We start from the raw sequence: 21,430 nt of genomic DNA on the forward strand, positions 1-21,430 counted from the left end.
AGCATTTTTCATCTGATTGACTTGAAATTTGGTCAGAACATGCAGACTACCTGTGTTTCTATGCCTACAATTTTTGGAGTGGTTCCAATAATATTTACCACTGATAATTGGGTCAAACGTCACAAATTTTGGGAACATTTAAACGAAAAACCACCCTGTGGCAAACACCGGAATTACAGCTTTCTGTTATACGATGGCACCGCCTGGTGGCAAAAAACAGAAGTACAGGCAGATGTGCTGTGACCTAAAGCGGTTTTCTTTGCTTCATCACACTCAGGGATCTGTGTGAAACTTCAGACAACAAGCAGCATTTTGTTAATCACCGTTTACATTTCCTCGTCGTCATTCCAACAAGCTTACGTTCAGGTAAAATACTTGTGAAGTTTGGTTTGATGGTGAGCTGTCAGGAAACAGCAAAATACTCATAACTACAAAACTAAGAGAAATAAAGTGGAGAAGCTTTTTGTCAGCACTGGAAAACCTTTAAAATAAATGACGGGACAGAAAGGAGTGAAAAAGGAAAAGTGTCCATCACAGCCTTTGCAGTGTCAGCAGCTACAGTCAGGCTGAGAGAAGGTTCGCAGCCCGCAGAGGGACTCTGATCTAAAACAATTCTCTTTGTGAAACCTAAAACCTTCTTCTAGAGCAACAACAAGCAGCATTTTGTTCTAATTGCCGTTTCTTCGTCGTTCCAACAGGCTTCCGTTCAGGTAAAATTCTTGAGAAGTTTGGTTTCGGTTGTGGTGCTTTTGTCGCATAATTAAAGACGGTGCAGTTAAAAGCCGCAGAGTCTGTAAAAGGGAGATATTCTTCTAGCTGTTTAATTGTGATGACAACGACTTAAACAACAAATAAAATAAACTGCATTTTGTGTGGTAAAAGTGGCAGTGGCGGCAGGCGGGTGGACGTCACTGTGATCTCCATTCAGTCCCTCGCAGCCCTGACGTGGACTGAGCAGAGAGCACTGTCTCAAAAATACACCGTTCTTCACGCCGCAATGTGGAACTCTTAAAACACAGCATTTAGATGCACAGAACATGTCAAATACGCACTTCTGTGCGCATCCCAACGCGTGTAAAAACTGGAATTTGTGTAGTCTGAGTTCTCCATCCTTCTCTCTCAGCCACTGAATTTGAAGTGTTTGCACCTGGTATGGTGGCTGAGGAGTGCAAATCAATCCACTAGATAAACCTGAACTGTGCTCTACTTAATTGTGTCTGGTGAAACATTTTTACACTTGGAAATAATGGGTAAATTAATAAGATGTTAGTTTAAATATATTTGATGATATTGGTAAATCAAAGTAAAAATGATCAGTATAAGTAGTCCTTTCCAAATATTCTGAATGAAATTTCCTAAACAAATTAAGGATATTCCAAAAGTATAATCTGCTAACGAAATTCTAATTTATTTAACTGAAATAAACTTAAATATACTCAACAAAAATATAAACGCAACACTTTTGGTTTTGCTCCCATTTTGTATGAGATGAACTCAAAGATCTAAAACTTTTTCCACATACACAATATCACCATTTCCCTCAAATATTGTTCACAAACCAGTCTAAATCTGTGATAGTGAGCACTTCTCCTTTGCTGAGATAATCCATCCCACCTCACAGGTGTGCCATATCAAGATGCTGATTAGACACCATGATTAGTGCACATGTGTGCCTTAGACTGCCCACAATAAAAGGCCACTCTGAAAGGTGCAGTTTTGTTTTATTGGGGGGGGGGATACCAGTCAGTATCTGGTGTGACCACCATTTGCCTCATGCAGTGCAACACATCTCCTTCGCATCATCCGTGAAGAGAACACCTCTCCAACGTGCCAAACGCCAGGGAATGTGAGCATTTGCCCACTCAAGTCGGGTACAACGACGAACTGGAGTCAGGTCGAGACCCCGATGAGGAGGACGAGCATGCAGATGAGCTTCCCTGAGACGGTTTCTGATAGTTTGTGCAGAAATTCTTTGGTTATGCAAACCGATTGTTTCAGCAGCTGTCCGAGTGGCTGGTCTCAGACGATCTTGGAGGTGAACATGCTGGATGTGGAGGTCCTGGGCTGGTGTGGTTACACGTGGTCTGCGGTTGTGAGGCTGGTTGGATGTACTGCCAAATTCTCTCAAATCTTGCGACATCTGTGGCATTGTGCTGTGTGATAAAACTGCACCTTTCAGAGTGGCCTTTTATTGTGGGCAGTCTAAGGCACACCTGTGCACTAATCATGGTGTCTAATCAGCATCTTGATATGGCACACCTGTGAGGTGGGATGGATTATCTCAGCAAAGGAGAAGTGCTCACTATCACAGATTTAGACTGGTTTGTGAACAATATTTGAGGGAAATGGTGATATTGTGTATGTGGAAAAAGTTTTAGATCTTTGAGTTCATCTCATACAAAATGGGAGCAAAACCAAAAGTGTTGCGTTTATATTTTTGTTGAGTGTAACTGTTAAACCTTTGGGGATTTCATTTGTATATCCAACTCAATCAATAAACTGAATGTGTTTCAGAGATTCTGTTAAGGCAGTACAGCTGTTTCTTACTGCGATATATGCAAACCCACTGAATTAACTTTTCAGAGTGAGTGAAAACTGAAAGTAAAATAGCAAAAACACCAAGCACACCTTTCGATAAGATTTGCAAATGTACCACTGACTTTCCCTTCTTTTTGCTCTGCCACCGAATTTGAAATGTTTGCGCCTTGGTACGGTGGCTGGGAAGTGCAAATCAATCAGTCGTGAAAACTGAAAGTAAAACAGCAAAAAGATGTTTCGACAAGACTGGTCAGTGTTCCACTGACCTTTCATATTTACTGTTGATTTGACACAGACTGCAGTTAAAACTCATGTTCCTGCTCCTGTTTGGCGTTGTTGGGTTATTAACCCTTCTACTGCTGATCAGTTTTCTACTGCTTTCCATCAGCTCTGTGGTCCTTCAGACGTTCCTTCCTCTGATATCCAGTAGAAGAGTTTACTTCTTGGTTTTATTCTTCCTGTCAAACCATTTTGGACTCGGTGGCTCCATTAAAAACCAGGCAGCCTAGGGATAAAATTGAGCCTTGATTTAATGACAGAACTCGTGCTATCAGAAGGGAATGTCGCCGAGCTGAATGCAGGTAGAAAAAGGACAAACTGCTGATGTGTCTTCAAATTTTAAAAGACTGCTGGTGCCACTATCAGAGTGCAGTTAAAAAGGCAAAATGGGAATATTTTGCAAATATTATTTCCTCCAACAGACATAATCCACGTGTGTTATATTTACTCTGTACTAAGTGTTCCACTGAATGTATGTCTGGATGCTTCTCCTGTGCAATATTTCTGCATTTTTTCCTTTTTATTGAAAAAATTGCAAACATCAGGGCTCTTATCACAGCTCCTGATTATGATCCCTCTGTTTTGGACCCTTACTCTGTTATTTTTACTCAGTTTGAGTCTGTGACTCTTTTACTCTTAGAGGATGTGGTTGGCCATATTAAACATTTAGGTTCTCATGATCCTGTCCCTCCATGATTTTTTTAAGGAAATTTCAGCTATTGTAGGGCAGTCTGTCCTCCGAATTTTAAACATGCAGTGGTATAGCCACTGCTTAAGAAACCTGGCCAGGTTTTAGAGAAAATTGTTTTTTGTCAACTGAAGCAGTTTTTAAATTAGAACAGAATTATGGAGGTTTTTCAGTCAGTTTTTAAAACCCTTCATGGCACAGAGTCTGCTTTAATAAGGGTTTTTAATGACATCCTTCTTGCATGTGATTCTAGTAACCACGTTGTTTTAGTTTTGCTTGATTTAACTGCTGCCTTCGATACAGTGGACCATAACATTTTATTATCTCCACTACATCACTTAGTGGGCATCGGTGGCACAGCACTTGAACAGTTTAGGTCTTACTTGGTAGACAGAACCTTTTCTGTGCATATTCATGGTTCAGAATCATCTGCAGCGTCGGTGTTATGTGGTGTCTCACAGGGTGTAATTCTAGGGCCACTGCTTTTCTGACTGTATTTACTGCCTCTGGGTTCCATCCATAGACGGCATGGGATTTGATTTCATTGCTATGCTGACAATTGCCAAATTTATCTGCTCTTAGGGCAGAAGGATGTCAGTTCTATAAAACAGTTCTTGGTATGCCTAGATGACATTAAAGCTTGGTTGACCTTGAACTTTTTAAATTTTAATGTCTTGTCATTGTCTTAGGAGCTTTGGGGGTTTATTTGATACTGTTATTAATTATCTTGGTTTTAAGGTGGACAGTGGTTTTAAATTGGACAGCCAAATTAAAGCTGTGGTAAAATCTGGTTTTTAACATCTATGGTGGTTTGCAACTGTCAAATCTTTCTTGTCTAGACAGCACTTTGAGAGAGTGATCCATGCTTTTATTTAATCTCGGCTGGATTATTGTAACGCACATTATGTGGGAGTCAATCAGTCGTTACTTTTGCGTCTGCAGTTGGTTCAAAATGCCGCTGTACAACTTTTGACAGGCACTCGAACGCGAGATCATATATGTCCTGTATTGGCATCACTTCACTGGCTGCCTGTATGTTTTCCGTTTTCATGGCGTTCATCGTTGACCCAAAATACATAAACATACCAAACGGTAAATGTCAGCTCTACCCAGTTTCTCCGTGATCAACACGTTACACACATGTACACAGAGGCCACTTCATTTTTAATATATAGATCAAACACTAAACGTTTTCAAAATTGTAGGGTACCAAAACCTTTGCGCAATATTATAAATATTGTAAAGTAAGTCCCTTCAGCTGCTCCCTTGTTTGCACTTGGGGTCGCCACAGCAAATCCAAGGTGGATCTGCATGTTGAATTGGTACAAGTTTTACGCCGGATGCCCTTCCTGACGCAACTCCACATTACATGGAGAAATGTGGCAGGGGTGGGATTTGAACCTGGAACCTTCTGAACTGAAACCAAGTGCATTAACCACTTGGCCACCACCCCTGACCAATATTATAAATATTGTAATACTCTGAATAAAAATATTATATTTTCCTTGAAATACATGTGGAAAAAGGGGCAATCTTATAATTCGGATTTAAACATTTACATGTCAATATATTCACAACAGTAGGTGGCGTCAAATACCTGTGAAAAGCGTGTGCCCCAGAGGACTGAGTGACCCACACCTCTAACTTCCTGTGGAAGCAGCTGAACAGACTAACATTGCTGCTGAATGAATTTATGAATGACTGTATGCATTGTATGATTATTGTTAACTGTTTCTTGTCACTGAAACAAAATCTACAGTTTTTTTTCCCCAATGAAAACACTGGAATGTATCGCTCCATAGCGCCATGACAAATGCTACATAAACAAGGGGCCTGAGCAACAGAAGAGATGTTATATAAAAACGTTATACTCATAAATACAGAAGTTATCAAACAACTCTCAAGCACCAGGAAATAATGTCACAGAGTGTAATAAGAATGCTAACACAAAAAGACTATCTCAAAAATGCAATTAGATAGAAATGGGGTTTGTGTGTGTGTGTGTGTGTGTATATATATGTGTGTGTAGGGGGAAGGGGTTGCCGCACACGTACATATGCTACAATCATTATAGTCAGAAGTCTTTGGGGGGGGTCATCTTAGAATTGAGGCCATCTTACCTTTGGGACAATACCATATATAAAGTGCTTTGCAATAATCTTAAAATATTAAAATCAATTTTTTAACCAAAAATATGTTTTTCAAATGTGTGTTTTCTCTGAAAACAATGCAATATAGATATATCTTAATATGTACAGAAAGAAGAGTGTCTCAAACTAAAAACTGAAGTGTGTCTATACCTGAAACAAGGTGGTGTGTTGTACAGGGAGTTCATTTCAGCCTGCACCTTGTAGTCCAGGACAATGGGGCACTCTTTCAAGGCGTGGCCCAGCAAGTCCTCCCTGACGATGACTACAGTCACACCGGCACAGCCCGCATTCTTCTGAGCACCCGCATAAATCAGCCCAAACTACACAAACACAGGAGACAATGTTTTGTCACTTGGCTCTGCCCAAGGGTGTTTGAGATATTTTTTTAAAATAATAGCTTATTTTAATATTACTCCAAGATCTAAGAATATGGCCATATTCGGTATGAAACCGCTTAACCATCTTACTTTAAACAAACTTTATAGGGAATATATAATGCATATGTAATATAGGGTAATAATTTATACTAACAATGTTCACTAAAAAAAAAAACCTAAACAATCTGGACTAAATGGAAAGTGTTAATGAGGAGTGCAATTGTCAAACCGCTTCCATTTTTCACTACGTTAGAACTTACAGCAGTAACGTGTGGATGCATTTAAAGAATTTCATCCAACCGAATGAAAACATCACGAAGGTAACTTGACTGCTGACATGAATGTACTTTGTACCAATGTTTCCTCCATATAGAAAATAAAACTTGGCATCCAGTCTGATTGTTTTGGGAAATTTAGGAAAATAACCCTTACCAAAAAATAGTACTGATAAGTATATAAAAAGTAAACTAGAAGTATACTTGAAACATACTTGCATATACTACTTTTTGGTAAGGGAAACACAGGAGTTCTGTTATAAAACGTTTTACTGAGTCTCATTCTTCAAATCACCTTGGACACATCCACGGGTCTGGACAGGAAGTTGGAGGACATATCACTGACCAGTACCACACCGTGTGTTTCAGGCGTAAAGTTGAACTCGACACCATGGACTGTCTCATTCGAGCAGTAGTACACGTAGGAGGCAGCAGGGTTCAGAGTCCAGCTGCTGGGGTCGGGGATTCCTGGAGGGATTTACAAAACAATGTTGCAAAAACTAACATAAGCAAACCAATCCCAAAAAAAAAAAAAAAAACTATACCAAATTTCATTAGTATTCAACACACACACACACACACACACACACACACACACACACACACCCCACATTATTAGCTATTCATATACTAAAATCATAGCTGGAAAAGTTTTTAATTTCAAACAAAGCATAAAAAAATTCAGACTTTGAATTAGGAACTACAAACCTTAGCTGCGACTGTCACTTGTCAAATTTCAAATACAAACCAAGAGGACATGTAATAACCGGTAACCTTGGAATAATTGAGAACAGGAAGCTTAGAAAATTACTTAGTAATGGACCATCGTTTAGAGAACAAAATAATGTTAATTGGGACACAAACCTCATAATGGTTAAAAAAGCCATTAGGGATTACAAAAAACATTGGGCTAAAAAAACAAACAAAAAAAAAAGTAGATACTAGAACACTGGACGAATGGGTAGGCAGAGTATTAGAAAAAATTCAAATTAGGATAGACAGACTTAGAAAAAAAGGCAAAATCCATACAAAAAAAATGTACTGTCAGACAAGGTTTGCCTAGAATACCTAAATAACTTTCAAAGATGTTTTGTTTTAGTATCAGCAGATAAAACCAACAACAATATTCCAAAAAATATTACTTAGATGTAGTTTAAAAGGAACTTAGCACTAGTGATGGGACTAGCCCACAAACATGTCTTGTAATAGTCACGTGGAAGATATTGTAACAAAACACAAGAATTTATGACGAAATCTAACATTAAAATTATTACCGATATGACACAATTATCCTTTTACTGGCTTCCCAAAATGCACAAAAATCCAATAGGTAGTAGATTTATAGCAGCCTCTAGTGCATGTACTACTAAACCATTATCCCAATTGCTAACCTCTAGCCTTAAATTAGTTCCAAAACATTTTAAACAATACTGCAAAGGCACAACACTGAACACTGGAGTTAATTGTTTTTGGATTATCGATAATGCCACAGAGGTTTTAAATAAACTAAAAAAGTTAAACAAAACAAAAGTAGCTACACATTGATAGTTTTGATTTTTTTCACCCTGTATATGAACATCCGACATCACCAACTTATATACAGTATCAGTGAACTTGTCAGGGCAGCTTTTAGGATTAGAGGCTCTAAATACATCGTTATTAGAAATGATAGCACTACATACTGGTCTAACAAAACATCGACACATGATCGTAATGTAACTGTAGAAAACATGACTGAGTATATAGAATTCCTTGTAGACAATATCTAGGTCGGCAACAGAATTTTCAAACAAACAATAGGGATACCTATGGGAACAGACTGTGCTTCACTTTTAGAAAACCTTTTCCTTTTTATTGTGAATACAAATTTATTAAAGATAAACTTAAAACAGACAGCCAGTCAGCAAAAACCTTTAGTAACACCTTCCTTTACATTGATGACCTACTTACTTTAAATAACCATAATTTTGAGAATGAACTTAAAAATGTTTATCCATCAGAATTAGAGCTTACAATAGACTACAGAAAACAATAACAAACTTTCATACTTATAGAGTTGAGCATTATAGATAGATAGTTTAGAACAGCAGTTTTTGACAAACGGGATGATTTTGACTTTCATATTGTAAAATTTCCTTATACGAGCAGTAACATACCGAGTAAACCTATATATACGGTGTTTACACCTCCCAACTAGTCAGAATTGGTCAAATCTGTGATAATTACCAAATTTTTTCCACTAGACACCATAAACTTACTAATAGATTAGTTAAACAATGGTTTCTGTATGATAAATTGGCTCTTCAGTTTAAAAGATTTTTTAATAGATATCAAGAGATAATATCTAAGTTTGAGGTTTCCATTAGAAAGCACGTAGAAGATGAAATTTGTCTGCCTGTAGCTATCCATAACCTAGCCAACAAGGTAAACTTTAGATAGAAACCTAAAACATATGATATCTTAGCTTCTGTTTATATAGTAACATAGCTACAATTACAGTTTAACCTACAAGCTTTTATTTATCTAATAACGTGCCTAGGCTACACTTGCCTTATGTATATGCCAGTTAGACGTCGTTCGGATTAGTCTTCAATTTTAGAGTACTGTTTTCATTTGATTTTCTTGTGATGAGTTTGCTACCTAAAGTGATAACTAGGCCTACCACTGTCACCGTTAGCAGACCTGGAACTGATCCCTTTCCATCGAGCCAGTTAAGGGCTACCCTGGCCTACGTGTTGCTGCAGCCGCAAGCCCCGAGCTGTCCTTAGTCTTGAGATGTTCCACCTCAGTATCCTTTCACTACGGTACTTATATCTTGTCTCCATATACATTTCAGCACGCCTTGTTGTTGTGAATATATACATGTCTTTTTTTGTTCTTTTTTTAATATTATGAGTGAAGCATCACACAGCGGAGCGAAGCTCAATCATGGTACAGGGCATCCTAAACAGGAAGTGCCAAAATTCAAATCCACAGTAAAACGTATTTCTCCTTTAATTCAGATTGCCAAATATACACGTTTAAGCTAACAGACAGCAGCTGGTTCATGCTCTGTTGGCTTATTAGTGCAGCAGATAACTGAAACAGTCCTTCAAATTGTGATACAAGCATCACATTCAGCACAAATACAGCTGGAGCAAAATTAATGGAGCAACTTTAACTTTTGACCCCTGTACAAACTGAAACTGACCTTTGTCACCATTCTTGCTGCTTTTACCTCATAGCTCCATAATATTCAGTCACAGATTGTCAAAAACTATACATTTTTTTGGACTCTTTATGATCAGGCAAATAATTTGGTGTAGTTTTCTATATGATTGGAGCATCTTTTAATTTCGACCCCTGTGTAATTCTTCAATTGACCCCTACCTGGCTGCCTATTGAAAATTCAAGTGGCCAATCAGTTTTTATTGTTGTTGTTTTTTTTTTGTTTTAAGAGTTCATGTCTGTGGATTATTTGTGCCAAATTTGATACTTGTATCACCATTTGCAGGATTCTACTCTAAATATTCTCTTATCTGCTGCACTATATATGAGATGTTAGATGCTGCTCCTCAGTGTTTCTCAATTGCCCTCAAAAGTATTGGAACACTTGGTATTTCATACATTTTAATTTGTTTATTCCATTTCAAATACATTTTTTCTAAAATTATCTTCCTTAACTAAAACTGAAAGCAAATCGCTACAACTTGATATAAATTAAAAATATAAAATCCAGCTTCCTAATGAAGTGGTGTAGAGGAGGATTTTCTTAAAAAGAAGATCTGAAAGTTCAGCTACAATTTGACAGAAAGTACATTTGAGATGAAAGCCTAGATTTGATTTTTTTGGTGAAAGAAACTTTTGCATTTCTTCATAATTGATGCCAATAAAGTCCAAGACATATTCAGTGACTTGGAAATGTTCATGTTTCCATCCTCTGACTTCTCTAAAGAAAACTGGCAATAAAACTGATTATTATTTAAGGTTTTATCAAGTTTTAGAGATTTGCTTTCAGTTTGAGGAAGATAATTTTAGAAATTTTTATTCTTTTTTTGTATTTCTTATATTTAAAATGGCATAAACAAATTAAAATGTGTGAAATTCCAAGTGTTCCAATACTTTTGGAGGGCACAGTATCCTACCCTTATGAGGAGTGCAAAATGAGCGTGTTATTATTACTGTTTTGTTTAAGAATGTTTAATTTTCACTGTTGCTGCACTTTGTGTCAAATCATAGTCATATCATATGAGCGAAGCGTCGCGAAGCTCACTCATGGTACAGGGCATCCTAAACAGCAAGTGCCAAAATTCAAGTCCACATTAAAACAGGAAATGTTCAAATGTCAAACACTTCCTGGATTGACAAACGAGATTCCATGGAATCTTGCAGTAACTCAGTGGCAAGCTCACACTCAAACAGGAAGTGCCAAAATCTCAGTCACAGTGAAACAGGAAATGTCAAACATTGGGTGGAGCTAGAGCAGAGGCCGGGGTTTCACTGGACTCCCCTGAAATCTGACTGGACACAGATGATTGACATGTCACGGCACCACACACCTGATTGAAAGAGCTGCATTTTCAAATCAGTGAGTCACATTGACTGCTAGGTTCCTCCTGTCCAGTAGTTTGTCCTATGTACCACAAAAAGTTCTAATCCACCTTAGAAGAAAAATGTTTGCTCCCGATTTGAACTGAACACATTGTTTGAACTATGGAGTTCTAACCACACCAAACTTACATTGTTGAGTAAATGACCGTATTTTATATCAGAAATGAGGTCCAGGTTGTTAAAAGCAGCATTTCTCCTTTAATTCAGGTTGCCATGTCTGTCTGTTAGCTGTTTAAGAGTGCAAACGTGTTTAAACTAACAGAAAACAGCTGGTTCTCTGTTGGCTTATTAGTGCAGCAGATAACTGAATCAATCCTTCAAATGTTGATACAAGCATCAAATTCAGCACAAATACAGCTGGAGCAAAATTAATGGAGCAACTTTAACTTTTGATCCCTGTACAAACTGAAACTGACCTTTGTCACCATTCTTATCATTTATCATTCTTATCACTTATGTTTCCATCCCCTGACTTGTCTAAAGAAAACTGGCAATAAAACTAATTATTATTTACAGGTTTTATCAAGTTTTAGAGATTTGCTTTCAGTTTGAGTTTGAGGAAGATAATTTTAGAAATTTTTATTCTTTACTTTTTGTTTTTCTTGTATTTAAAATGGCATAAACAAGTTAAAATGTGTGAAATTCCAAGTGTTCCAATAGTTTTGGAGGGCACAGTATCCTAACCTTATGATGAGTGCAAAATGAGTGTGGTATTATTACTGTTTGAAGAATGTTTAATTTTCATTGTTGCTGCACTTTGTGTCAAATCAGTCATATCGTATATCTGATATGAAAATTCAGTAAGGTATAGCTTCTGTTATACATTCCAAATCTAAGGTGGAACTCTACTAGTGTTTACTAAGATAGACTGAAATATCTTTAAAAAAAAAAGAGAGGGAGAGAGTCGAGCCACTTAGGTGCCTGCTCTTGAGAACCAGGGATGGTAGGTTGAAAAGCTTTTTTTATCCCATGGGAACTCTCCCTACCCACCTAAGAGGCTCAAGAATATGGACAGCATGTATCAGGGGTAAAGCAATAAATTTTCATCTGACTGAATTTTTTTTCCTGGCAAAAATCAATGCCAGCAATTCCCTAAAATGTGGCGTAGTGAGGGCACAGTTTTTTTTCCCTCAATAAATACAATAAACACATTATACAGTATACAAATCTATTCTAAATAGCCTCTAAGGAGAGAGACAGACAAAGCATAAAAAAAAAAAAGTAAAACCTGAACTTAAAAAGGTACATAAAAGGGTGGTGGGGGGCGGGGTGTAGTCTTGATTCTGGGGGGTCTGGGGGCTCTCCCCCAGAAATTCTTTAAAAGAGTAAGTCAAATTTTGTATATTCTGGTGAATTTTAATGGGTATGAAGTCCTCTGAAACAACAAAAACTCACTTCAAATTGTCAAGTAAAAACACAGTATTGATTATGGGGGTCTGGGGGCTCTCCCTCAGAATTTTTTTTTTTTTTAAAAGGGCAAGTCAATTTTTGTATATTCTGGTGAATTTTAATGGGTACAAAGCTCACTGAAACAAAGAAAACTCACTTCAAACTGTCAAGTAAAAATTCTTTGTGTTCTGTAGTATTTTGATTGGTGTGGTAAATGTGCCAAAAGGGTGCTGTGTCATTGGTTGTACAGTCAATAAAATACAAAATTAGGGCCTAAAGCAACTGACAACGTTGTTCTGCTGTGCACAAAGTAACACTGTCACCTGTTTTGAAAACGCATGCGCACTGAGAAACTCAAAACTGACTTATTCACATTTAATCGGTAAAATGCTCACTCGTAAAACAAACTAGGGCTGCAACTAACTTTTATTTTAGTAATCGATTAATCCAAGGGAGTAACTTTGATTTTGATATTGGTAGGGACACAAAAGTGCTCCAAGACAAAGATTTTTTTTTTTGCATTAACAATCATAAGTTCATGTCATGCAGATGTTATATGTTAACGAGCCATCCTAATGGTTAGGGAGTTGGTCTTTCAATCACAGGGTTGCAGGCTCAAATCCCAACCTTACCTCTCTTTACACCTCCATCCATGACTGGAGTGACCTTGAGCAAAGCAACTAACCCAACATTGCTCCAGAGACTGTAACCAATAACCTGTGCTTATAAGTCATTTTGGATAAAAGTTAGCTAAGTGTTATGTAATGTAACTCATATAATGAAAGTCAAGGAGGCAACTTCAGAGAGTTCTCAGCTTTATTCTATAACAAAGGATGTTCGGGGCTGTAGTGGTGGAACAGTGCATCATACAGCCAATTTACATAGATCAAGAACATTGAAACACATAACTACAGCATGTAACATGTAAGTAAATGAAATGTATAAGTGTTGGTTACTGATACTGATACTGATAAACACAAGTAAATTTCTTTACACTGGTTGCTCTTATTTGAAAGAACCAAACACATGCCTGCGCCTGTCTGTGACAGAGACAAACTGCTGGCAGATCTCTGTCAGGTCAGTATTGTCCAGTTTTTCCTGGTGGACATGGCACATAGCAAGATTGTTCAACCTTATTTGTGTCATGGTGGTTCTTAGCCATGTTTTCAGTCTCCTAAGGGCACTGAAACTTCTTTCAGCTTCAGATGAGGAAATTGGGATGACTAAAAGAAGCCTGACAAGGGACTCAACTTCATCAAACAAGCCTCTCACTTCAACTGCCAAACCTGTCATTATGTCAGCTACTTCAGCACTGGATTTGTAGGAGTACTTGGATCTGAACATGGCTAACTGCACCTTTAATGCATCCCTATTCAGCTCTGGGTACTGGTCAATAATGTCGTTCACTTCTCCAGTAAGGAGCGTTTCCTCCAGTTTCTGCAGGACATTGAGATCTGGCTGATTAAACCTCTCCTCAAACTGAACATGCACTGTATCCAACATTTTGTAGAACTCCGTTCTATAATGCTCCTCAGCTGACTTTGGAGTGTGCTGGCTCGCTTCACTTGAGTATTGTTTTGGTGGTTTTCTTTGGTGAGGAATCTGGATTGGTTCAATCCCAAGACTGTCAACCATTGTCACTGCTTTCTGAAAAACCTCATGAAAGCTGTCTTCACTCCTTTTGCCCTGTATAGTAGATCTGACGCATTCTATGGCACTTCTCATTCCTGCCACAGTCTCAGTCTCAGATGTGTTGAGACACTCTAGTTCCTCTATCACCTCTAATGCCAGACAAAGGCCAAGCACAGTTTTTCCTTTCTCAAATCTTTCTCGCAAGCCATTTGCTCTCATGCCTGTGTTAGACCCACTTGATGCCATCTCCTCCAAGCTAGACAAAACACGTTCGTACTGAAACAGCACTGCTCTGATAGCTTTTCCTCTCATTGTCCACCTGGTCGGACAAAGCGGCCTGAGTGACTTTACAGGTACCTCTGAACTTCCTGCTGCAGAAAATATGTTTTTGAACTTTCCAGACTGTTTGCTTAACGTTCCTAGCTCATGCACCCACTGCAAGGAATCATTTATCAGAGGGCTGGCTCTGCATGCAGACTGTGTGATCAGGTTCAAACAGTGAGCCCCACAATGCACAAACAATGCTAATGGTTGCTTTGTCTTAAGTTCTACTTGTGTTGCAGAATACTTCCCTGACATATTTGCAGCACCATCATATGTCTGGTCTCTTAACCCAGAAATGGGAATATTGAGCCTCAAGAGAACATCCTCAGCCATTTTTGCAATCTCAACCCCAGCGGTACCAGGGACCTCATACAATCCAATAAATACCTCATGTGGTACCAGGTCATGGTCTACATACCTCAAGCAAATAGACTCTTACTCTGCTCCGGAGATATCTTGTGTGCCGTCAATAATGAGTGAGTACTGCAGAACTGGAAGCAACTGAATGGACTGTGCGATGCCTCTAACGATCGAGTTTCCTAACAATTCCAAAATCTCATTCTGCACTTTAGGAGTGGTATAGTCATGAGAACGAGCTAGCCAATCCCTGAGACGTGAGTCATCCTGAGCTTTGAATTTCAAAAGTTGAAACAGAATGCCGTCTTCTGTATCATGGCCCCTCAGTGCTATGCCCTGCCTAGCAAGGTATTGTACTGATCCCAGAATATTCTTCAAGCAATGCCTAGCATCCTCTTGTCTTTGTGCCCACACACTTGAAAGTTGGGAAGATACTGGGCTTCTCTCTTGAGCACTAGCTGACATAGCATGATGGTGGGATTTGCTATTTTGATGCCGCTGAAAACTGACAAGTGCATTCTTCGAATGATTGAATCCCTTTGAAGAAAAGGAAGGGTCGGCCTTTTTGGACAGTGCACATTTCTGGATATGTTATACTTTTATACAATGAAAACAAAGAACACGCCCAATGGATGAGCTATAGTGCAGCCATGGATACTGCTTGTACCAGCTCTCTTGGAAATAGAGGACCCTGTTTGATAGCTGTTGAGTTGGAATGATTTTTGGGTCAGGTTGGTTGGGTTTGTCCAAAATTTCCTCCTGGTTACTGGCGCTCTCCCTGCCACTGTCCCTGATGCTGCTGCCATCTCCAAGTTCATCAGTTTCCTTAGGAATAAACCATAACATTAGCCTAGGGCCACCCATATTGCCTGTTATGCTGGTGCTGAATCACATTATTACATTACGTTACATTACACTTAGCTGTATGTAGGGCTGTCATGATTAGGAATTTCTGAAGACGATTAATTGTCAGACAAATAATTGCGATTGATGAATATATTGTCTATTTTTTTCTTTTTTTCCTTCTTTATATTCTACTATTGTAGGATAATTACACAACTCTGGAAGAACGTTTGGCTTCTGTGAGTGGAGAAACTGGGAATAGTGCAACATTTTTATTTTTATCTTCATTTTACATACAGTCCCAACTTTTTCTGAATTGTGGTTGTTTCTGTTGCATTTCTGAAATTGTTTCTCCTCATCAGTCACGTTTTGTGCTTAAACACTGCATTAAGCCCATATTGAACAAATAAATACCTTTGGAAAGTAACAGCTGTTAAAGTTCAGAGTTCTCACCTGCTTTCTGTGATCTGTGCATCTGAACATCACCACAGCTTCTCCATGTCATGTTTTTTTTTTTTTTGTGGCTCAGTTCATTCATATATTCTCATTTTTAAATATGTTTTTAAAGCTATTTGACCGTTTATTTCATCTCATGATCTCATAAATTCAGCATACGATGCGCACATGGTGTGAACAGGACGGTAACGGCAGAATCACACCTTCAGAGAAAGTTCAGAGAGAAGTAAAGGCAGCTTCACGTTTTCGTTTTTTTAACATGTTCACTCGGGTTAAAATCCTCTCGCTGCGCACTGAACGTGTCGCGCCTGCATTCAGGAATCTCCCTCACCCACCCCCTCCCTCGCAGTCTGCAGCCTGTTAACTCCGCGCGCGCGCACACACACAGGCACAGACACAGACACACACACCGACAGCTCTGCATTTTAGACAGCTTTTGAAGAAGACGGCACTGTTTTAATCGGCCGTCAGCCTCCTTGTTATTGTCCCACCTTAAGACGAGAGCGAGGCTGCAGCACAATGACGTCAGATTCTGAGTCGTTTTATGCTTTGTGGATAAAATAAATAATTCACGGTAATCGCGAATATGAAAAATAATCGCGATTGATGAATATTGTAATAATTGTGACAGCCCTAGCTGTATGTAGCAGCATTACACATTACACTTAGCTGACGTTTTTATCCAAAGTGACTTAAAGCTTGTTTTTTAAGTACAGGGTATTGGTTACAGTCCCTGGGGCAGTGTGGGATTAGGTGCCTTGCTCAAGGGAACCTCGGCCATGGAGTGAGATGGGGAGTGGAAGGGTGGGATTTGAACCTGCAACCCTCTGATCTAAAGTCTATCTCCTTAACCACTAGGCAACGGCTGCCCCTCTCATGACGAACATTATCCATCATTAACCTCACCTGTGAATTTCCAGCCTCTGTCTCTGCTTGTCTTCCTCCATCTCCTCCTGTCTCCTCCAACTGCGGGTTCTCCTCCACTACCACCTCCATGCTCTCCTTCAGCCGCTGCTCCTCTATCTCTTTCTGCCTCTTTTCCTCTACCTCCTCTGTCCTCGCCTTCATCTCCTCCAGCCTCTCTGCTGTCTGTCACCTTACATAAAAACATTACATTACATTACACTACACTTAGCTGACGCTTTTAATCCAAAGGATTTACAGTTATTTACAGGGTATTGGTTACAGTCACCGGAGCAGTATGGAGTTAGGTGCCTTGCTCAAGGGCACTTCAGCCATGAATGGAGGTGTAGGGAGAGGTAAGGGTGGGATTCAAACCTGCAACCCTCTGATTTTAAGACCACCTCTCTAACCATTAGACCACGGCAGCCCCAATATGTTGATGCATGGCATAAGAACAGATTAGGGATAGAATGACTGTAGAGTTTCATGGTAAGTTGTAGCCTCTGCAAAGGGCTTGTCAAAAAGGACAAAATTATTACATAGACATAATTTATTCCCCACAAAAACATGGTTGCATAATATCACATGCTCTTCTAGGATCTGATGATACACCACACAATTCCTAATTTGTGTTTTAAGCAGTACTGACTCTTCCACAGAAATACATGTAAATAAGAATAAAAACGTGTTGTTGTTGGTGGTGGTAGTAGTAGTAGTATTTAATTCATTATCTGTTTTGACATTGGAGGGGTCCTCAAAATTCACTGAATGAAAACTTATTGAATAAAAAAATATTATTATTATTATTAGTAGTAGTAGTAGTAGTAGTATTTAATTCACATCCCATATTATTGGGATATACAATTATAGCATGATTATGACTACATTAGTAGGCTACTTAATCTGTAGTGTAGCCAGCATTTTTTTGTCTTTTTGTATTTTCAATATGTCTTTTGTTGCCTGTTTCTGTGTCCATAACTCGTTTTATGATTGTCACTGCAATAACAGATGTGATTGTGATGCTTTATATTCATGCTGCAGTTACCAATGTTTATCTGTAGGTGGCAGCAAAAGCCCAGGTATGGGCTGCTTGTATTGCTCCAACGCGGTCTCTGATCTAGCCTAGTAGTAGTACCGGACCGCCCGCGCAGTCTTTTAATAAGTTCCCTGCAACTGTGCAGTAGCCTAGCTCTAACGATGCGTCCTGCCACTTTGCCAAAACCTGCCTAGTGCCTATAGAGCAGAAGAAGCCTAATGCTTTTAAATAGGGTTTCCATTCATGAAAGGGATTTTGCTTAGTTTTTAAAGCTTGACGGAGACCCTGCACTTACATTCCTGACTGTGAAGAATGAACGAATATCTCGTTTCTTGGGAGGGGGACCGTCATCCATTACAAAAATATCACCGAAGTCTAGCTCAAGAGAGATAGGGGTGGGGGAGACGGGGGTCGATGGGCGGTCGCGGCCACTGTGGGAACTGTGCTGCTTGGAGTGACAACTGGGATAGCGAGAAATGGGTAGCTAATCAGACAATGATATCTACATTAAAGAGGGGGGCTTTGAGCAGTGTGGCATACATTTAACCCTTTATGTGCCATAATAATGGAGGACAGCGGTTTTATTGGTCGTGATTACACAGTAGGGGGGTTGAATATGGGTAGGGACGTGACCCTTGCGTCCCTACCCAAAATTATGCCCAAGGATTAATTGGTTGATTATTTTTTCAATTAATCGTTTTTTGTTTTTTACTTACATGTGAGTTTTGCCATTATTTCTTGAAGTGAGTATTATAAAAGGCCTTTCTCACGCAACATCAACGTTTGAGCTTGTCATGATGAAGTCATGATGTTATATTCTCGTCAAAAACATACCTGGAGTAGTGTTTTGTTTTATTTTGCACATACATACATCACTGACACACCCCATGAGATTTCCATCAGGTTTCACCTGATTATCAGCATTTTTAGATACAGCAACTATCTCAACCACTGACAACATATTACAGCAACAGTCCACAAAAGTATTTTAAAGGCCTGACTAAAGTGTAATATGTTATATTTAATAAGATATTTTCATGAAAAGAGACATAAATGTGCAGTTTACTGCATTTTATTTTTTTTCTTGTGTAAAAACACAGCTTAGATGTGGTTTGACTGAAACAAATTGTCATTAAACTTAAATAAAACAGGGATGAAGTGGAGAGTCAGTTTATTTATGATCATTGTTAGTTGGTTTAATCTTTTCTGTTTTGTTTTATCAGATTCTTTTTGCCTGTTTCTCTAAAACTGCATTGTGGCATTATTAGTTATTATTGCTATTATTGTTGTTGATATATAAATAAAAATAAATGAATAAAATATTACAATTTGTAATACATTTGACTCTTTAACAGCTTTGCTAACTTTAACATTGAAAACACCATAAACACGCTAACGTGTTAGCATCAGTCCTGTTTTCAAGTTATAAAATACATCTATCAACTGTTTCAGAAGGTCATAACAGGTCGGTGTAACATAAAAAGGTAAATATTACTCACAGATATATGCTCTTTAGGGTTTTAGCGGGGAAAAATTAAGATAAAGCGAAATAAAAAAGAACCGAAGCAGCAGATCGAAGCATTGCTTCATTGGGTCAAAGCAAAGCCACACCCTGCTCTACCTGGGGAAGGTCTGCCAATGTTACCACGAAGACAGAGAGGAGAAAGACCGTGGCTCATGGCAAGCAGGAAACAGAGCGGAGAGAGTGAAAATTCACAGTCACTTCCTCCGCAGTGCGGCGCCATACACGCTGACATTGCTGCTGCTTTGATTAGTACAGAATGGGATGTTGCTTTGACAATGAGAGTATCATGTTTCAGCCCCAAAACACGCATGACACCACGTGCACAGGCGTATGTGTGGTTAAATTTTCCAAATGACGGAAATCCGTCGTGGTGACGGAGAACTTTAACCCATGATGTATATAAGTGACATTTACATGACAATACTGAGATATGATAATTTGGCCATATTGTACAGCCCTACTGTCAACTAGCTGAAAACTTTGAATAATAATTTACATCTACATTAAAAAAATGCTTAAGTGGCAGGAGGTTACATGGGCTGTAATGAGGGGGGTCAGCTGAAAAGCAAAAAAAAAGAAAAATGCTTAAAAAAGGTGGGGGGTATGGGGAGCAGAGCCCCCCAGAAGCTGAAAGGCAAAATAAGGAAAATGCTTAAAAAGGCGGGGAGTCGGGGGAAGCTCCCCTGAAGCATTTACTCAAAATAAAGTCTGAAGGACCTCAATGACATGGTGAGATGCTGACGAGCTTCGCTCATTCATGTCTGCAATATATGCATATTATTATATTAGTGATAACAAGGGAGGAGTCGAGCCGCTGCTCCTCCACGTCGAAAGGAGTCTGTTGAGGTGGCTCGGGCATCTTTTCCGGATGCCCCCTGGACGCCTCGCTGGAGAGGTGTTCCGGGTACGTCCCATTGGGAAGAGGCCCTGGGGAAGACCCAGGACACGCTGGAGGGACTACACCTTTCAGCTGGCTTGGGAACGCCTTGGGGTTCCCCCGGAGGAGCTGGGGGAGGTGTGTGTGGATTGGGAGGTCTGGGCAGCTTTGCTTGAGCTGCTGCCCCTGCGACCTGACCCTGGATAAAGCGGAAGAAAATAAATGGATGGATGGATGGATGGGGTACAATTAGCTAAACCTAGTAGCTAACATTAGCTTATCGAGCCGGCTGCAGCACCGTTTGTCATAGCTAACAACACAGTCAGTTCTGTTTGGGAAGCTAATGTTAATACACACTTTTGTTTGCATTTGTTGTTACGACCGTTATTGTAGGACAGGGGTCGAAATACATTTTTTAACCTTCTTGCAATTGTGCTAGTAACAAAAACATTACTTGCACAACCAAAAGTCAGTCTTATATCAACCTTAAAATTCCTCCTCTGATGTGTCAGACTCTTCCTCTCTGGGGAGAGTTTGAGGGGAGAGCAGCAGCAGCGGCAGACAGTTCTTTTTTTTCACGTGCACGCGCGAGCGTACGGAACCTGGGAGAGGTCACTTAAAGTGATATTTTTTTCCTGGCCATGATAATTTGTGCGCACGTTTTAATGGCCACGATAATTTGTGCGCACGTTTTCCTTTAATTGAGCTTCCTTTACTTGTTTTTCCCCTTATTTATTCCTTTATTGGTTCATTCTAATGGTGCTTATAGTTGATAAAACTTGGATAAAATTAGTTGCACCAGTGCTAGTATAAAATTACGTGCGCCGCTCGAATAATACGTGCACAAACTAGCACATGCACCTACTATTTCAACCCCTGTAGGATTAAGCGACGCTATTATGCTTTATATGCCAGTTACCGGCTTTGTTTAGCTTTGTTGGCTAGTAAGGTACGCTAGGCTAGTTAACGGCTAAATTAACGGTAGCTCATCTGGTTATAGTTAGCCTACTTTCTATATTTGCACTTTTATTTTACATGGTGTAGATTTTTAATGGTTCTTCAGTTTAAATGGTTCTTTAATAGATATCAACAGACAGTATCTAAGTTTGGGGTTTCCATTAGAAAGCATGTAGAATATGGAATTTGTCTTGTTATAGTATCAATCCATAACCTAGCTAGTAGGGTGAACTT

General features: G+C 39.2%; 1 protein-coding gene across 2 annotated transcripts in view; it reads right to left on the bottom strand.

Annotated features, from left to right (window-relative positions):
- psat1 (phosphoserine aminotransferase 1) overlaps positions 1 to 21,430 on the bottom strand; it is a 51,528-nt gene that overhangs the window by 12,999 nt on the left and 17,099 nt on the right. For both annotated transcript variants that reach the window (XM_034170989.1, XM_034170988.1), the window contains exons 5-6: positions 6,603 to 6,775; positions 5,806 to 5,975 (exon numbers count right to left, since the gene is read on the bottom strand). In XM_034170989.1, the coding sequence (XP_034026880.1) occupies positions 5,806 to 5,975; positions 6,603 to 6,775 (343 nt within the window). The remainder of the gene's footprint in view (positions 1 to 5,805; positions 5,976 to 6,602; positions 6,776 to 21,430) is intronic.

The sequence above is a fragment of the Thalassophryne amazonica genome, chromosome 5 (assembly GCF_902500255.1).
Source record: "Thalassophryne amazonica chromosome 5, fThaAma1.1, whole genome shotgun sequence".
Classification (NCBI taxonomy): Eukaryota; Metazoa; Chordata; class Actinopteri; order Batrachoidiformes; family Batrachoididae; genus Thalassophryne; species Thalassophryne amazonica.